The sequence below is a fragment of the Pristiophorus japonicus genome, chromosome 5 (assembly GCF_044704955.1).
Source record: "Pristiophorus japonicus isolate sPriJap1 chromosome 5, sPriJap1.hap1, whole genome shotgun sequence".
Lineage (NCBI taxonomy): Eukaryota > Metazoa > Chordata > Chondrichthyes > Pristiophoridae > Pristiophorus > Pristiophorus japonicus.
Window position 1 is genome coordinate 181,867,515 of NC_091981.1, and position 16,023 is coordinate 181,883,537.

At 42.5% G+C, this 16,023-nt stretch overlaps 1 protein-coding gene across 6 annotated transcripts in view; it reads left to right on the plus strand.

Annotated features, from left to right (window-relative positions):
* Window positions 1-16,023, plus strand: part of LOC139263931 (poly(rC)-binding protein 3) — a 266,887-nt gene that overhangs the window by 218,382 nt on the left and 32,482 nt on the right. For 4 of the 6 annotated variants that reach the window (XM_070880015.1, XM_070880017.1, XM_070880016.1 and 1 more), the window contains exons 8-12: window positions 2,884-3,012; window positions 3,370-3,513; window positions 4,717-4,758; window positions 5,235-5,310; window positions 6,279-6,334. In XM_070880015.1, the coding sequence (XP_070736116.1) occupies window positions 2,884-3,012; window positions 3,370-3,513; window positions 4,717-4,758; window positions 5,235-5,310; window positions 6,279-6,334 (447 nt within the window). The remainder of the gene's footprint in view (window positions 1-2,883; window positions 3,013-3,369; window positions 3,514-4,716; window positions 4,759-5,234; window positions 5,311-6,278; window positions 6,335-16,023) is intronic. The other 2 variants (XM_070880014.1, XM_070880019.1) reach the window with 2 other exon arrangements.

Here is a 16,023-nt window from a genome sequence, read left to right on the forward strand (position 1 = left end):
ACCAGGTTGCAACACTACTCTATCTCGCACAAGACCCACCGAGATGTGCGTATCTGTGCTGGAGCTTGGATCTGCTGACGGTGCACCCTCAGAGGCTGGAGCTTCCATTGAGGAGTCATCGTCATCCTTTGGCTGGACAGTGGGTGGGGGCGGGGGGCACTTGATGGACCTGTGTGAGAGTAAAAAGACGAATTAGAAGTTTTATGTTAAGAATGGGTAATGTTACAATTATGCACATGATGACATTTCACTGGCTGCTGACATCAGTCACTATATGAGTGACTGCTGTATGCCATGTGGCTTTAAGAGATGTAATTCCCGCACCAAGTTGCTGGGCTGTCCCCCTCTCTTTGTCTCCCACCACCAGTAGCTCTGTAACTCCAGAGATCTCCAAGGCCTCCTCCTATGCTGGAATCAAATTAACTGAAGACTGGAAGGCCACCTTTTGTTCTCAATCTCCCTATTGTTGTGGGATGTTTTCTCCTGTAAAGAGAGAAAGAAGAGAACTTTGAGAGTGAGAGTGATGGAATGAGTGTAAGGAATGGACGGGCTACATCTGTAGAAGGTGACTATGAGGGAGTGGCGAGACATTGCCAAATGGCCTCCTGTGGTGTTACTTGCTATGATTGCATTCTTCTCCTTCTTAAGCGGTCCCTCATATCGAGGATGACTTGCTTCCACACCAAAGAGGGATGAGTTCACAGGTGTTTCAATGAAGGACGTAATATTCCAGGTCCCGAACTAGGGTGGAAGATGCCTGTGCGTGGATGTTTTTTAACGTGTGGTGGCCATTGCACACCAGCTACCACACGGGCTTGACAGAGCTAGATCTTGTTCCAGTGGCAAGGATTACCCAAGACGACTGGAGACCAGCTCTGCTGCACAGACCTAGTGCACACACATATTGCAGTGTGGGCTGACCCGTGCTGCCCCTGGGCCCTCACCTCTTCTGGGCCCCAAACTCACGTCTTTCCTGGGCCCCGATCATGTCGCTCTACAATCTCTCGCCACTCCTGCTCTACCTGCCCACGCTCCAATTAGCGACCTTGACCTGCGAGAAACCACCAGCCGCAGGTTGGGGCCATAAAAGGAGCAGAGGTGCGACGGCCTGGGAAACAGCATGGAGGCCACTTCAGGGAGCAGTGCGAGCTGGTGCAGGAGGGTGATGACTTGGAGAAGGGCAACTGGATTGGACGTTACCAAAATCAATGTCGCTGATTGGAGCATGAGGTATGATTGCATTAGGATGAGGGTGAGTATCAGTGGTGGTTAGTCAGATGGGGATGTGAGAAAATACATAGACAGAGAGGGATGGGTGCACCTGCAAGGTATGTTGGTGTGAGGAATGATGTGCAGGAGTAGGCTTGGGAAGGCAGAGTGATGGGGATGTGGTGACACGCATATCAGTGCGGCCTTGCACTCACCTTTTCTGACCTCCTGAGATCATTGAATGTTTTCCGGCATTGGATCCAAGTCCTCCTGACCACATCCCTGCTATTGACCTCCTCTGCGATCTCCAGCCATGCCCTTTTTGTGTATTTGGGTAGTCATTTTCATTGATCACCAGGGAAGAGGATCTCCCAGCGTGCTCTTACTGCCTGCACCAGAACTTCGAGGGAGGCATCGTTGAATCTTGGTGCGGCCCTCTGCTGGTCTGCATGACCCACAGTTTTATCAGTTTTATTATCATGTTATTCAGAACTCTGCAAACCAACTTATGCACTCCTGCATCAACCTTCAAATGAGATGTGTGCAAGGTTGCTTAAATATCCACATTGAAAACGAGTCATCGATGTCATTAAACCCGCTCCATTTAATTAGGACAGACTGTTTTAATTGGGGCCATTAAGTAAAACTCGCACTGCAGCACGCGCTGTTCCCGACCCGCTCCGCAGCCCACACACATGCAACCCAACTTCAAGTTAAAGATTCCGGCCTTTCAGTTGGTTCATCTAACTTTTTTGACCTTTAAAAATCTTTTATATTGCCTTAAGTTCGATGCTGCCCTTTTCTGTACCAATGCTGAACATTGTGTTCAGTCTATATAAATACATATAAGGTTTCCTACAAAGTTCATTTACATGTATACAGTATTGTAATAGCACAAACTAATGAGGTCTTCCTTTAGAATTCCACATACACCTAGCCAACTTTACTTATCAGTGGCATCAATGCTATTCATATCTGCCACTAAAAGAGTATAAACCTATTCATTGATGCACTAAAAGTGTACAGTCATGGTCAATGTGTGATACAATGTAGCTAAGAAACTTAAAGGTATTTATACCATGTTATATTAGATGTCATGTTGCATTCTTTAAATTAAATTCTCATTGTTGTTGTTAGGTTTTGTAGACCATGGATCTGGTTATATTCCTTATTCTATAAAATCCAACGGGACTTTAATTTATTCCATAGAGCTCTATTGCATTGTACCCAAGGCACACTTAAAATCCGACAAGATTTGCCTTTTACGTGTAGAGTTTTAAGGAATTTATTCACAAACCAAAAAGAATATTGTCACGCTTTATTGGATCTCTTATAGAATATCATGATAATGGTTCTATAATATTTCCATGCAAATACTTGTTCAAGGCATTGTGCCAAACTTTACAAAGATTAACATTTTTAATAGAATGGAATATATTTAATTTTAAAAGGTACATATTCTGAATCATTTTGGAGAAAAGATGTTTCAAGATATATAATTGCTTAGTGCTGTTGAAAGTGTTGAGTGCTAAGTCATTATAAATTCAATCATTACAAATGTTTACGAAATAATTCTTGCGTATTTTTTATCAGTAGATTCAAGTCGTCATTCAACTTCATTCTACTGTATCTGTAGAAGGGTATAAATATGCTTTTATTCTTCTCTGCTTATAGACCACAGGGGCCCAGGTGCAGGTAGCAGGTGATATGCTTCCAAACTCCACTGAACGTGCAGTTACTATTTCTGGCACACCAGATGCCATCATTCAATGTGTAAAACAGATCTGTGTGGTGATGCTGGAGGTATGACATTTGGAGAAAAATGCAAAACTTACCCTCACATTTGAATTTGCAGTCACTAGCTAGAATAATAGTAATCATACAATTATGCATTTTTTTTAGAAATGAGGATGAATTGCTATTAGATATTTATTCACTTTATTAGTAAATGGATCTGTTAAATCATAAAATTAATCTCAAATTGTTAATAATAAACATGAGGAACTGTTATGCATCAACAATATTGAGTTGTATGTTGGAGTTAATGCTTTGAACTGTTTTATGAAACTAGTTGCAAAAGCAAGAAAAAATCCTTTCAATTTAGTAAGAAGATATGTAAGTAAAACATTGCTTCTATTACTTTATGTTCCTTGTCTTTAGTCCCCACCCAAAGGCGCCACTATTCCCTATCGCCCAAAGCCGGCCTCTGCACCCGTCATTTTTGCAGGGGGCCAGGTAAGAGCAGACACCATTTTGGCTTCCGCAGGAAACCACAGCGTCTTGGCCCACCATCAGCCAGCACCTGTTAGTTTTTCAACATTTTTTTCTGTCTTCTTTCTTGTCTTAATTACTAATTTAGAAACTTAGCATGCCTGTATCTTATTTATGTAGGGGCTGACGAATAATTTAACATCTGCTATTAATTCTCAGTTTCTCCTGATACTACATCAATCTGAATTTGTTTGACAGTTTTAACATAATATTAATTGAGACGGATTTAATATTATGTAGTGAATTCATAAATTCTGAATTTCTATTATTAACAATACTATATTGGTCTTCCCCTACCTTAAATAATGATTTGATTAGAAATGCAAAATAAGAAATCTAAAGTACTGCATGTCATATTATCTTTCTCAGTTACTGCATTTTAAATATTTTATAAATAGCTTGATTTTTCAATTTTGAGAAATCGATTGCCCTCATAGATTTGATATATTTAATTACATGGCAGCCATTTCAATGTTTAAAGTATATACCATCGGTTCAAGGTAAACAACAGGGTACCTAGCAGTGGATGTTGTTACTTATCTTGTCTCTGCTTGCTAAGTCAATGTACAGGTTCTCTCAGTGCTGATTCTAGAGTATGTCAATCTCTCTTAAACCACATTTTCATAAAATTATACTGTGTCATGCAAATCAGGAAGGTTCCACATTCAATCCTTGATTTATAATGAGTTAACCAATCTCAACTGCAGTTGGCCTGAGTATCCCAAGGCTAGAGACAGAAAAGCAACCAGAGTTCCTGTTCTTGTTCATTGTTCAGTAATTCCTGTATGTGTGGACATCAGGTTGGGTAGTAGGGATCTTGGCTGAGCTGCCCCCACAGTTGAAAAGCCACTCACTGTCCAGGCTTACACGTGATGAATAGTCATTTGTACAAAGAACGTTAACAATGCTGACCCAACTGGAATCTCATTGCAATATAAGTTACAGTCTACAGGAGGGGAAGGAAAGGCGAGAAAAGAACATTCACATGCATTTACCTTCAAAATCTGATTAAATCTCTATCTGTCCTAAAAGGGCAAGCTATTCCTTTAACTTCAGGCTATTTTTTGTGTGTTTTAAAATTAAAGAAATGGTCAATAATGCTTTAATTTTAACTGTAGCTATTATTTTAAGTGAATGTGATTTTGTAGTATTTTTATTCAGTTTTGTTATGGTATAATTTAGTTTTTCAAAATACACAGATAAATTTAATTGCATGTTTTTAACCTTTTGTTTTAGGCATACACAATTCAGGGACAGTATGCAATTCCTCATCCAGACGTGAGTCCTGTGCACTACAATCAGTGCCCTCTTTCTTATTTGCTCTGGGCAGCATTTACTTTCTGTCATTTAATAAGTGGAAGACAGTTTGCTGTAGTTTCTGCTGTGTGTAGTACAGTAATACATAGTTGAGTGTTAATTATTTGAAGTTTGTTTTGTGATTTATATTTGCTAGAAAGTACATTGGCCCAGTTATAAATCATTGACTTTGTACATGTTAATAATTTAAAATCTGTTTATCATTTAAATGTAAACAATAGTTTGACATTAACAATAGTTATTGTATGTATAACAGTAGAAATGTAATTAGTTTTAACTAATTTATTTTTCAATAGTAGCATAAATATAATTGATTGATTTAAAGAATGCATTTAATTTAATTAATTACACTTGTTTTTTTTAAAGAAAGATGGTTTCTGTATTCTGATATAATTCCATTTGATTGGTTAGCTCTAATTTCCCATCCTGCCCTGCAGTTGACCAAGCTTCACCAGTTGGCTATGCAGCATACCCCTTTTACTCCCCTTGGGCAGACCACCCCTGGTTTCCCTGGTACGTACCCATGACTCCCTGGGGATGTCCTTTCTCAAAGCACCTTTATCTCCCATGGTCATTTTATCACTTAATTAAATGTGGTCAATGACCAAGTTTCCTGTTGTCACGTTTAACTGTGACTAATTTTTATAATTACCCTTGTAATGAGTTATGTCATTAATAGTTAATAATTGTTGTCTTGTACCCTTGTTAACAGCTTTGTTAAAAAATAATATGTTGTAGCATCATTTAAATGTAATATGTTTCTGTTATTAATTCCAATGTTGTACAATTATGTCCTGTTATTTAACGTCTTTCCTAAATTTCGTTTTGTCCTAATATTAAGCATTTCTGTATTAGCAAAACCTTGATATTCTCATTAACATACATCTGATGCATGTCACATGACAAAGTTGTGTATGATACAGACAGAAACAATTGAAGCCTACTAATCATTTTCTCTTTCCTGAATCCTTATCATGTGTAATTTACTTTTCAGATATGACCTTTTAATTTGTGTTTCTTTTAGGGATATAGCTTCCTTTCTAACCTTTACTTACTCAATACAAACTAATCTACTGTCCCTTTTATCACTCTCACCCAGCCCTTGTTTTTAAAAAAAATTTTAAGCTCTCATTTGCCCCTTCATCTGTTACATCTTGTCACATGTTTAAATTTCCCTTCTTGCCTGAAATACTCATTTTTACTATCTTGTATCTTTGTCTCCCTCTCTTTCCATATTTTCTGTACATCTATTGCCTTATCTCCTCTCGTTCTTCCTTTTGTTTGTGCTTTCCTCCCTATTCTTTAATTTTACCTTTGCTTTTTATATTTATATTCTGTATAGCTGTCTCTTTCAATCTCTGGCAATTATTCTTTGTTCTTGCTTCTTTTCTCGACCTATCCTTAAAACCTTTTAAGGTGTTTTGTTTGTTGAATGCCTGCCAGGAAGTTGATCCTAATAGACTTCCCTTTCTGCCCGGCAGCAGGACTGGATGCGTCTGGCCAAACCAATTCCCATGAGCTCACTATTCCAAATGATGTAAGTGTTCCTAAGTTATTTACTCCTCCCGCTCTGCATGCCATAGTCTAACATTACAGTGCATGTAACCACAATAAATAATTATCTCCTTCATACACATCACCTGAGGAAATGGTATAGAATTATATTTTTTAAAAGCTTAAAATAATAATAGAACATGGGCCAGGAAAGTGCAAATGCTCTTTTTAACTTAACCATGATTTTATGTTAAAAAACAATTTAGTTATTATGTACACTATGGATAATAATTATTTATTAAAAATGGATTCATAAATAAATGTAACATGGTAATGTAAAAATTGGGTGAGTACTGCACATTCTAAAGAGAAGCATGTTTCCTTGATGGCCTCTAATATTGTGGCATATCTGTTTAGTCGACACTGGCGGCACAAAATTCAGATCCGTAGCGCCCAAAATTGCATCCACATTACGCGCACACACTTGTGGGGCCAATTGCACTGGATGCCATATTTGTGAGGCATTAGCACATGCGCCGTGAATGTCTGCCGGAAGTATGCAGAGTGGGCAGGTCATGATGTCAATCAGCATGCAATGTTGATTTGACTCCAATGCTCTATTCCCCCTAAGCTGTGCAAGTGCATGGTCTCTTAGCTCCCTTGTGGCTGCTACGCACCAGGCATTGCAGGCCGTACAGTCCCACTTGCGCAGTCTCCAACGCGCAGGCACGCTTTTCAATCGCGGTCCACGGGCTCGTTCTTTCGACCCGCAGGAGCGGGTTTTGCGCCTGCTGCTGGACCCATTACGGCGCTTGCACGCTAGACCCCATTACACTCTTGACCCTGAGCCCTGAGCTAATGTAACCCCACTATCTAAGAAAAGAGCGAGAGAAAAAACAGGGAACTTACAGGCCAGCTAGCCTGACATCAGTAGTAGGGAAAATGTTAGAATCTATTATTAAGGACCTGGTAACAGGGCACTTAGAAAATAATAGGATTGGGCAGAGTGAACACAGATTACTGAAAGGGAAATCATGTTTGACAAATCTGTTCTAGTTTTTGGAGGTTGTAACTGGCAGAATAGAAAAGGGGGAACCAGTGGATGTGGTGTATTTGGATTTTCAGATGGCATTCGATAAGGTGCCACACAAGAGGTTATTAAACAAAATTAATGCTCCTGGGATTGGGGGTAATATACTAGCATGGATTGAGGATTGGTTAACGGCCAGAAAGCAGAGAGTAGGAATAAATGGGTCATTTTTGGTTGGCGAGTTGTAATTAGTGGGGGTGCCGCAAGGATCGGTGCTTGAACCCCAGCTATTCACAATCTATATCAATGATTTGGATGAGGGGACCAAATGTAATATATCCAAGTTTTTTGATGATATAAAGCTAGGTGGGAATGTAAATTGTGAGGAGGATGCAAAGAGGCTTCAAGGGGATATAGACAGGCTAAGTGAGTGGGCAAGAACATAGCAAATGGAATACAATGTAGAGAAATGTAAAGTTATCCACGTTGGTAGGAAAAATAGAAAAGCAGAGTATTTTTTAAATGGTGAGGGATTGAGAAATGTTGGTGTTCAGAAGGACCTGGGTGTCCTTGTACACAAATCACTGAAAGTTAACATGCAGGCACAGTAAGCAATTAAGAAAGCCAATGGTATGTTGGCCTTTATTACAAGAGGATTTGAGAATAAGAGTAAAGTCGTCTTCCTGCAATTATATAGGGCCCTGGTGAGACCGCACCTCGAGTATTGTATACAGTTTTGGTCTCCTTACCGAAGGAAGGATATACTTGCCATTGAGGGAGTGCAACAAAGGTTCACCAGACTGATTCCTGGGATGGAGGGATTGTCCTATGAGGAGAGATTGAGTAGACTACGCATATATTCTGTAGAATTTAGAAGAATGAGAAGTGATCTCATTGAAACATACAAAATTCTTACAGGGCTTGACAGGGTGGATGTAGGGAGGATGTTTCCTCTGGCTGGAGAGTCTAGAACCAGGGGTCACAGTCTCAGAATAAGGGGTTGGATATTTAGAGCTGAGGAAAATCTTCTTCACTCAGTGTGGTGAATCTTTGGAATTTTCTCCCCCAGAGGGCTGTGGAGGCTCAGTCTTTGAGCATAGTCAAGACAGAGATTGATAGATTTTTGGATATTAAAGGAATCAAGGGATATGGGGATAGTGCAGGAAAGTGGAGTTGAGGTAGGTCAGCTATGATCTTATTGAATGGCGGAGCTGGCTCAAGGGGTCTCGAATGGTCTACTCCTGCTCCTAATTCTTATGTTCTTATGAATGTGAGCGCTATGATTATCCACGCGGCCGTTTATGCGGCCTTCTGCACACGCGCGCAGTATCCCAGAGCACGCATGCGTATAATCCAACAGTTGTGGCCTTGCACAGGGCGGACATATTTTCTTCAGTTCTGTGGGAGAACTGGCCAGGCGGTGGGTGGTGGGTGGGGGGGGGGGCAGGCGGGCGGGCGGAGAGGATTGAAAGGGGAGAGCGAGAGAGAGAGAGAGACAGACGGGGAGAGAGAGAGAGAGACTGGGAGGGTGGAGAGAGAGAGAGACTGGAGAGAGAGAGAGAGACTGGGGGGTCGGAGAGGGAGAGACTGGAGAGAAAGAAAGAGACTGAGACTGGGGAGGGGGAGAGAGAGAGCCTGGCCGGCAAGGGTGGGGGGGCGGGGGGCAGGGAGAGAGAGAGAGGCTGGAGCAGGAGAGAGAGAGACTGGGGGGAGAGAGAGAGTCCGGAGAGAGAGAGAGACTGGGGAGAGAGAGTGAGAGACTGGGGGAAGAAAGACAGAGAGAGACTGGGGGAGGGAGAGACGCGAAGGGAGAGAGAGAGAGATTGGGGGAGGAAAGCCAGAGAGAGACTGGGGGAGTGAGAGAGAACAAGCATGTGGGAGAGAGAGACAGGAAGAGAGAGTGACTGAGGAGAGAGAGAGAATGGGGAAAGAGAGAGAAAGGCTAGGAGAGCGACAAGGAGAGAGAGAGAGATTGCAGGGAAAGAAAGAAAGAGAAACTAGGAGAGAGATAGGTAGAGAGAGAGACTGGGGATTGGGAGAGACTGGAGGAGGGAGAGAGAGACACTGGGGGGAGAGAGAGAGACTGGGGAGGGAGAGAGAGAGAGAGACTGGGAGGGGAGAGAGAGAGAAACTGGGGAGAGAGAGAGAGAGAGAGAGACTGGGGGTGAGAGAGAGACTGAGAGAGAGACTGGGAGTGAGAGAGAGAGAGAAAGCCTGGGGGAGAGAGAGACGGAGGGGGGGGGTGCGGAGGGGGGGAGAGCGAAAGCGACTGGGGTAGGGAGAAAGAGACTGGGGTAGGGAGTTTATATGACGAACGAAAAGCTTTGAATTAATTCCATCATAAACGAACTTGCAGATTGGGCATGTAAATGACATTAATTTCAATATAGATAATTGTGAGGTGGTGCATTTTGGTAGGAAGAATAAGGAGGCTACCTACTCCTTGGAAAATAAGAGTACAAATGGAAAAGAGGTGAAAGGGGTCTAGTGGTATAGCTTTACAAATCATTAAAAGTAACAATGCAGGTTAAAAAACCATAAAAGTGCAAATAAAGCACTGGGCTTCATTTCCAGAGGAATAGAGTTCAAATGTTATGTTAAACCTGTATAGAACCTTGCCTGATTGTCTCAGGATTTGAAGCAGTGGGGTGGCAATATGGTATTACTGTATATCTGCTTTTAAGTGATTGCTGTTGTTGTTGCAAAAGTTGTTGTAAAATTTGCTCAGGGACAAAAAGGTCACGCTCAAAGGAGTTCATGGCCCGCTCAGTCCAAAATATTTAGAGGGAACATTGCGCCAATGCTGCCATTTTGGAGCTCAATGCACCATCTAACTTAAACTCTCACAGCTGAACATATGTTCAGGCGCAAGAAGGACCCCCACTAGTGCTATTTAAATGGATCATCAACAACTTACAGGTTAGTTGCTGGTTGATTTATTCTAGCTGTTGGTACATGTCTACAAGTGTTTGGTGCTTTCTTTAGTTGTTTAAAGTTGCCAAAGTCTACAGGGAGTGGTGTGACAGGGGCTGAAGGACTTTTTCCTGACTTCAAGGCTTCTGCACAAACTACTTGCTGCCAGACATGGGTGCACTAGTAGGCATTCCCCTTGGAATACAGCATGACTTGGTGAATGAACAGAGGACATGCAAAGCAGGACAAGTTGCTGGTAGAAGGAAGAGGGGGAGAAGGGCTCTCAGCAGGAGGCCATATCTGCCCAGGATGTTCGGAGCAATTCTCCTTCCTGAACCTCAGCGAGGAACAATGTGTGAGATATCTGTACTTCATAAGGACATCTTCACTGAAATCTGACACCTAATGCAGCCACAACTGCAACCTCAGAGCAGGTAGAGGACCACATTGCCAATGGCTGTGAAGGTGACCGTGGCAATGAGATTTTATGTGTCTGGCTCCTTTCAGGCTGGAGCTGGAAATATTTGCAACATCTCGCAGTTTGTTACCCACTGTTGTGTAAGGGAGGTCACTGAGGCTCTCTATTCAAAGAGAGCGGACAACCTTTCATTCTCTTTGCCAGAGCAGCAGGCAGAGCGCGCGCGTAGTTCCCATGGATTGCAGGCTTCCCCATGGTGCAGGGTGCCATTGACTGCATGCACATTGCTTAGTGGGCACTGCATGTCAACTCTGCCATGTACCAGAAACCAGCTGGTGTGCGACCAATAGGTAGCGAATCATGCAGGTCAATGCCTAGTGACATCTCCATTTGAGCCACCATGGCAAACCAAAAGGTGGTTATTGGTGACAAGGGCTATCCACTGACGACCTAACTGATGACTCCAGTGTACAACCCATGCATTCGTGCGTAGCATGCGTACAATGAAAGCCCTGCTGCCACACAAAATGTGATAGAGCAGACCATTGACATGCTGAAACAACGTTTCCGTTGCCTGGACCGTCTGGAGGAGCCCTGCAGTACTCGGCAGAGTGGGTGTCAAGATTTGTGGTGGTCTGCTGCATTGGATGGAAAGGATGGGCTCCAAGCTCTGAGCAAAGCCCTGTGCCAAGTTGGTGCCGGGCTCCTCCATGCTCCTTGATATTGAACACAGGCTTTCTGGCATGCTTCCCAATGCACCAGGCATTTAATTGTGCATACCTATCAGCCTTCTTCTGTAGTCTGCACGATCGAAGTCCTCATCTGAGTCCTCTGCAGCAGAATTCGTGTGTGACCTCACTCTCTAGTGAGTGATATCTGCGCTATACTTGCCCCCTGTCCTGGCTGCAGGCCACTCATGCCCGGTGTCTCACCACATGCAGATCCTTTACATTACATGCAGTGTCAGTATCTGATCTGGTGGCTGTGAGTGTTCAATCGAGTTATGGTGTGTCTTCATCACCACTGACTTCTTGCTCTTCCATCACTAGCTGGCCAGGTTTCAGTTCTTGGGTATCTGAAAGGAGAAAGGCACAAGGGTAATGTTGAAGTGAGGACAGGGAAGAAGCAAAAGGTGCATGCTTACACCATCTGCAGCTTGTAAATCAGAAGAAGTTGTCAGATGAGGGGGAAGTGGGATGTGAAGAGGAGGATTAGGTATGAGGATACCATCATCTTCGAATGGCTGTTCCAATAATGGCCAGCACTGTCTCCTCCAAGGGAGTTAGGTAATGCAGGCACACTTGTCCCCTGCTGGTTAGCTCCTGCTGCCTCCAGTTTTGTGCCACTTTGTTCTGCAAAAGAGGGGGAAATGCGTCAGTGAGTGTCATGCAATCTGTTTGGGTGATGTGGCTGTCCTGGTTGAATAGCTGGCAGTGTGTGCAAGCTGTGAAATGAGGGTGTGTGGCTTGCAGCAGTGCTAAGTATGTGAGGGTAAGATGAAGCTATGAATGTTATGTATGACTCCTGATTGGAGAGATTGTTGGTAGGTGAGTGATAGTGTAGTGCATTAAGCAATGTGTGAGGCTAGTGATGCAGTTGGTGGGATATGGCATTTGAAGATACATTCACTGACCTTGATTACTCACATGAGGTCATTGAACTTCTTATGGCACTGCATCACTGCATCCAGGTCCTCAGAGCTTGATTCCTGACGTTGATTGGCACGGCTATCTGTTCCCACTGCCTTCTGAGTGAGTGTCTAGAGAGCCTCGTGGCTCTCTAGACACTCCTCGTGGCTCGTGGCTCTCTAGACATCCTTTCCACCTCCTCCACCAAGGCCTCTATTAAAGCATCGGAATACCTAGGAGCCCACTCTCTCTCCCATGTTATGCAATTCTTGACTATTTCCCAGGTCAGATTCAGTTGTAGAATGACTTTCAGCAAGAATGCACCTCCCCTTTAAGAGATGCAGACTAGTTTTAAGCTTTAACTGGCGCTAGCTTCTCACAATTTGGGCCAATGTATGCAGCCAATCAACAGCACGGGTTGCGCTGGCTGCAAACTGAAATCATTGAAATGAGCAGGCAGCATGAAATTGCCGTGCTGCCTGCATTACATTGAATCACACTTTGCGATCCCCGCACCCGTTTTTGGAGGTTATTGAATTTAGCCCCCTGGATGTCATTGTATTGTGTTATAGTCCACAACAAGACGCCTACAAGCTAACAAAGCAATTGCATATAGACAGATTCAGATGCACTGAAAGCATAGCTTATCAACTGAACCCAAGTTTTCTAAAGCTACATTGTAGCTACCACCTAGCAATTTCTTTTAATCATTTATACAATATGATGGCTTTTTGTAATGATTAAAGACACAGCCTTCTTTTTTATGTGTTAATGTTACTTTCTAACTCAGTAGAGATACATCATGACAGTCATTAAATATGATAATTATACATTACAGGCTATTGGCAGTCTATTACTATACAAATGCCTGTAAAATGATAGTACAGGATGGGTGGAAGCATTGATGTTGAAAATGGCAGTAATAACAAGGAACCAGGAATAATTCTGTGCTTGACATTAATTGGCAGATTGTCGCAATGTAGCATAGTATTAATGATTTTGCATCCAATGCAGTTAATCAAGACTATTCCTTTTAAGATTGTTGCTTATTTGAACAAAAGCTCTTCTCACATGATCCAGTGATCATTGTGACACAGAAAATCTAAGTTATCCCCCACGTGATTTATTTGATGGAGTGGATACAGAGTGGATGTTTCCACTTGTGGGGAAGAGCATAACTAGAGGCCATCAATATAAGATAGTCACCAAGAAATCCAATAGGGAATTCAGAAGAAAATTCTTTACCCAAAGAGTGGTGAGAATGTGGAACTTGCTACCACAGGCAATGGTTGAAGCGAATAGTATAGATGCATTTAAGGAGAGGCTAAACAAACATATGTGGGAGAAGGGAATAGTGGGTTATGCTGATAGATTTAGATGAGGAAAGATGGGAGGAGGCTCGAATGGAACATAAATGCTGGCATGGACTGGTTGGGCCAAGTGGCTTGTTTCTGTGTTGTATATCCTATGTAATATACATAGATGACCTGGAAGAGGGGACAGAGTGTAGTGTAACAAAATTTGCAGATGACACAAAGATTAGTGGGAAAGCGGGTTGTGTAGAGGACACAGAGAGGTTGCAAAGAGATTTAGAAAGGTTAAGCGAATCGGCTAAGGTTTGGCAGATGGAATACAATGTCGGAAAATGTGAGGTCATCCACCTTGAAAAAAAAAATGGTAAAAGGGAATATTATTTGAATGGGGAGAAATTACAACATGCTGTGGAACAGAGGGACCTGGGGGTCCTTGTGCATGAATCCCAAAAAGTTAGTTTGCAGGTGCAGCAGGTAATCAGGAAGGCGAATGGAATGTTGGCCTTCATTGCGAGAGGGATGGCGTACAAAAGCAGGGAGGTCCTGCTGCAACTGTATAGGGTATTGGTGAGGCCGCACCTGGAGTACTGCATGCAGTTTTGGTCACCTTACTTAAGGAAGGATATACTAGCTTTGGATGGGGTACAGAGACGATTCACTAAGCTGATTCCAGAGATGAGGGGGTTACCTTATGATGATAGATTGAGTAGACTGAGTCTTTACTCGTTGGAGTTCAGAAGGATGAGGGGTGATCTTATAGAAACATTTAAAATAATGAAAGGGATAGACAAGATCGAGGTAGAGAGGTTGTTTCCACTGGTCGGGGAGACTAGAACTAGGGGGCACAGCCTCAAAATACGGGGGAGCCAATTTAAAACTGAGTTGAGAAGGAATTTATTCTCCCAGAGGGTTGTGAATCTGTGGAATTCTCTGCCCAACGAAGCAGCTGAGGCTAGCTCATTGAATGTATTCAAATCACAGATAGATAGATTTTTAACCAATAAGGGAATTAAGGGTTATGGGGAGCGGGCGGGTAAGTGGAGCTGAGTCCACGGCCAGATCAGCCATGATCTTGTTGAATGGCGGAGCAGGCTCGAGGGGCTAGATGGCCTACTCCTGTTCCTAATTCTTATATTCTTATGTTCTTATGTATGTAATCCTATATAAAACTTATTGAAAAATAATGGATACGAGGATGTTTCTTTCTAATTCCTTTATTGTTTAGTATCCACTAAAATATGAATAACATTCATGATACAACTTTCCTAGAAAACATAATGTCAGCTTTTCACAGATTCTGAAATGTTGAGCTTCTAGTTGTTGTTCTCTGGGCCTGAAAAGAGTTCATTGTATGTGAGATTGGAAAGGCAGAGGGTCAAGAATAAATTAACATTTGCATTACTTTTCAAATAAATGGCTGTTTTATTGCATTTCATCTGCAAAATAAATATATTTTGTCTGAAAAATTCAAATGCTGACTATTATAAAGAAGAATAAGGAACCAAGGGCTAGTTATTAATTGCACATTGTTTAAATGGATGCATTGTACAAATCACTAAAAGTTTGCTCCAAATATTTATATAGATATTTTAATAACTCATAAACTGATCCAGTTAACTTTCATCAGACACCACAACGAGCAGGATGGGAGTAATTCTTTAGGAAAAACAGTGGTCCATTTTTCTTCTTCAGTTCCTCAGGAGTTCCTCAGGGCATGTTCTCGGCCCAACCATCCTCAGCTTCATCAATGACCTTCCCTCCACCATAAGGTCTGAAGTGTGGCAGTTTGCTGATGATTACACAGTGTTCAGCTCCACTAGCAATTCCTCAGATAATGAAGCTGTCCATGACTGCATGCAACAAGATTTGGTCCACATACAGGTTTTAAACTGATAAGTGGCGAGTAACATTCACACCACACAAGTGCTAGACAATGACCATCTCCATCTCGAAAAAGAGAGAGCCTAACTACCTATTGACATTCAATAGCATTAGCATCCACCAATGGTGGAGTCATCATTGAATTGAAACTCCACTGGACTAGCCACATAAATGATATGGCTACTAGAGCAGTTCAGAGGCAGGGTATTCTGTGGCAAGTGGCTCATGCCCCGAGTCCCCAAAGCCTTTCCATCACTTACAAGGCACAAGGCAGAAATGTGATGGAACACTGTCCACTTGCCTGAAAGGGTGCAGCTGCAACAACATTCAAGAAGCTCAACGCCATCCAGGACAAAGCAGCCTGCTTGATCAGCACCTCATCCACTAGGCTAAATGCACAATCCCTCCACCACTAGTATACAGTGGCTGCAGTGTACACTACACTACACTGCAGCAACTCATCAAGGCTTCTTCAACAGAACTTCCCAAATCCACGACTTTCACCACCTAGAAGGACAAGGGCAGCAGGTATATGGGAACACCATTACC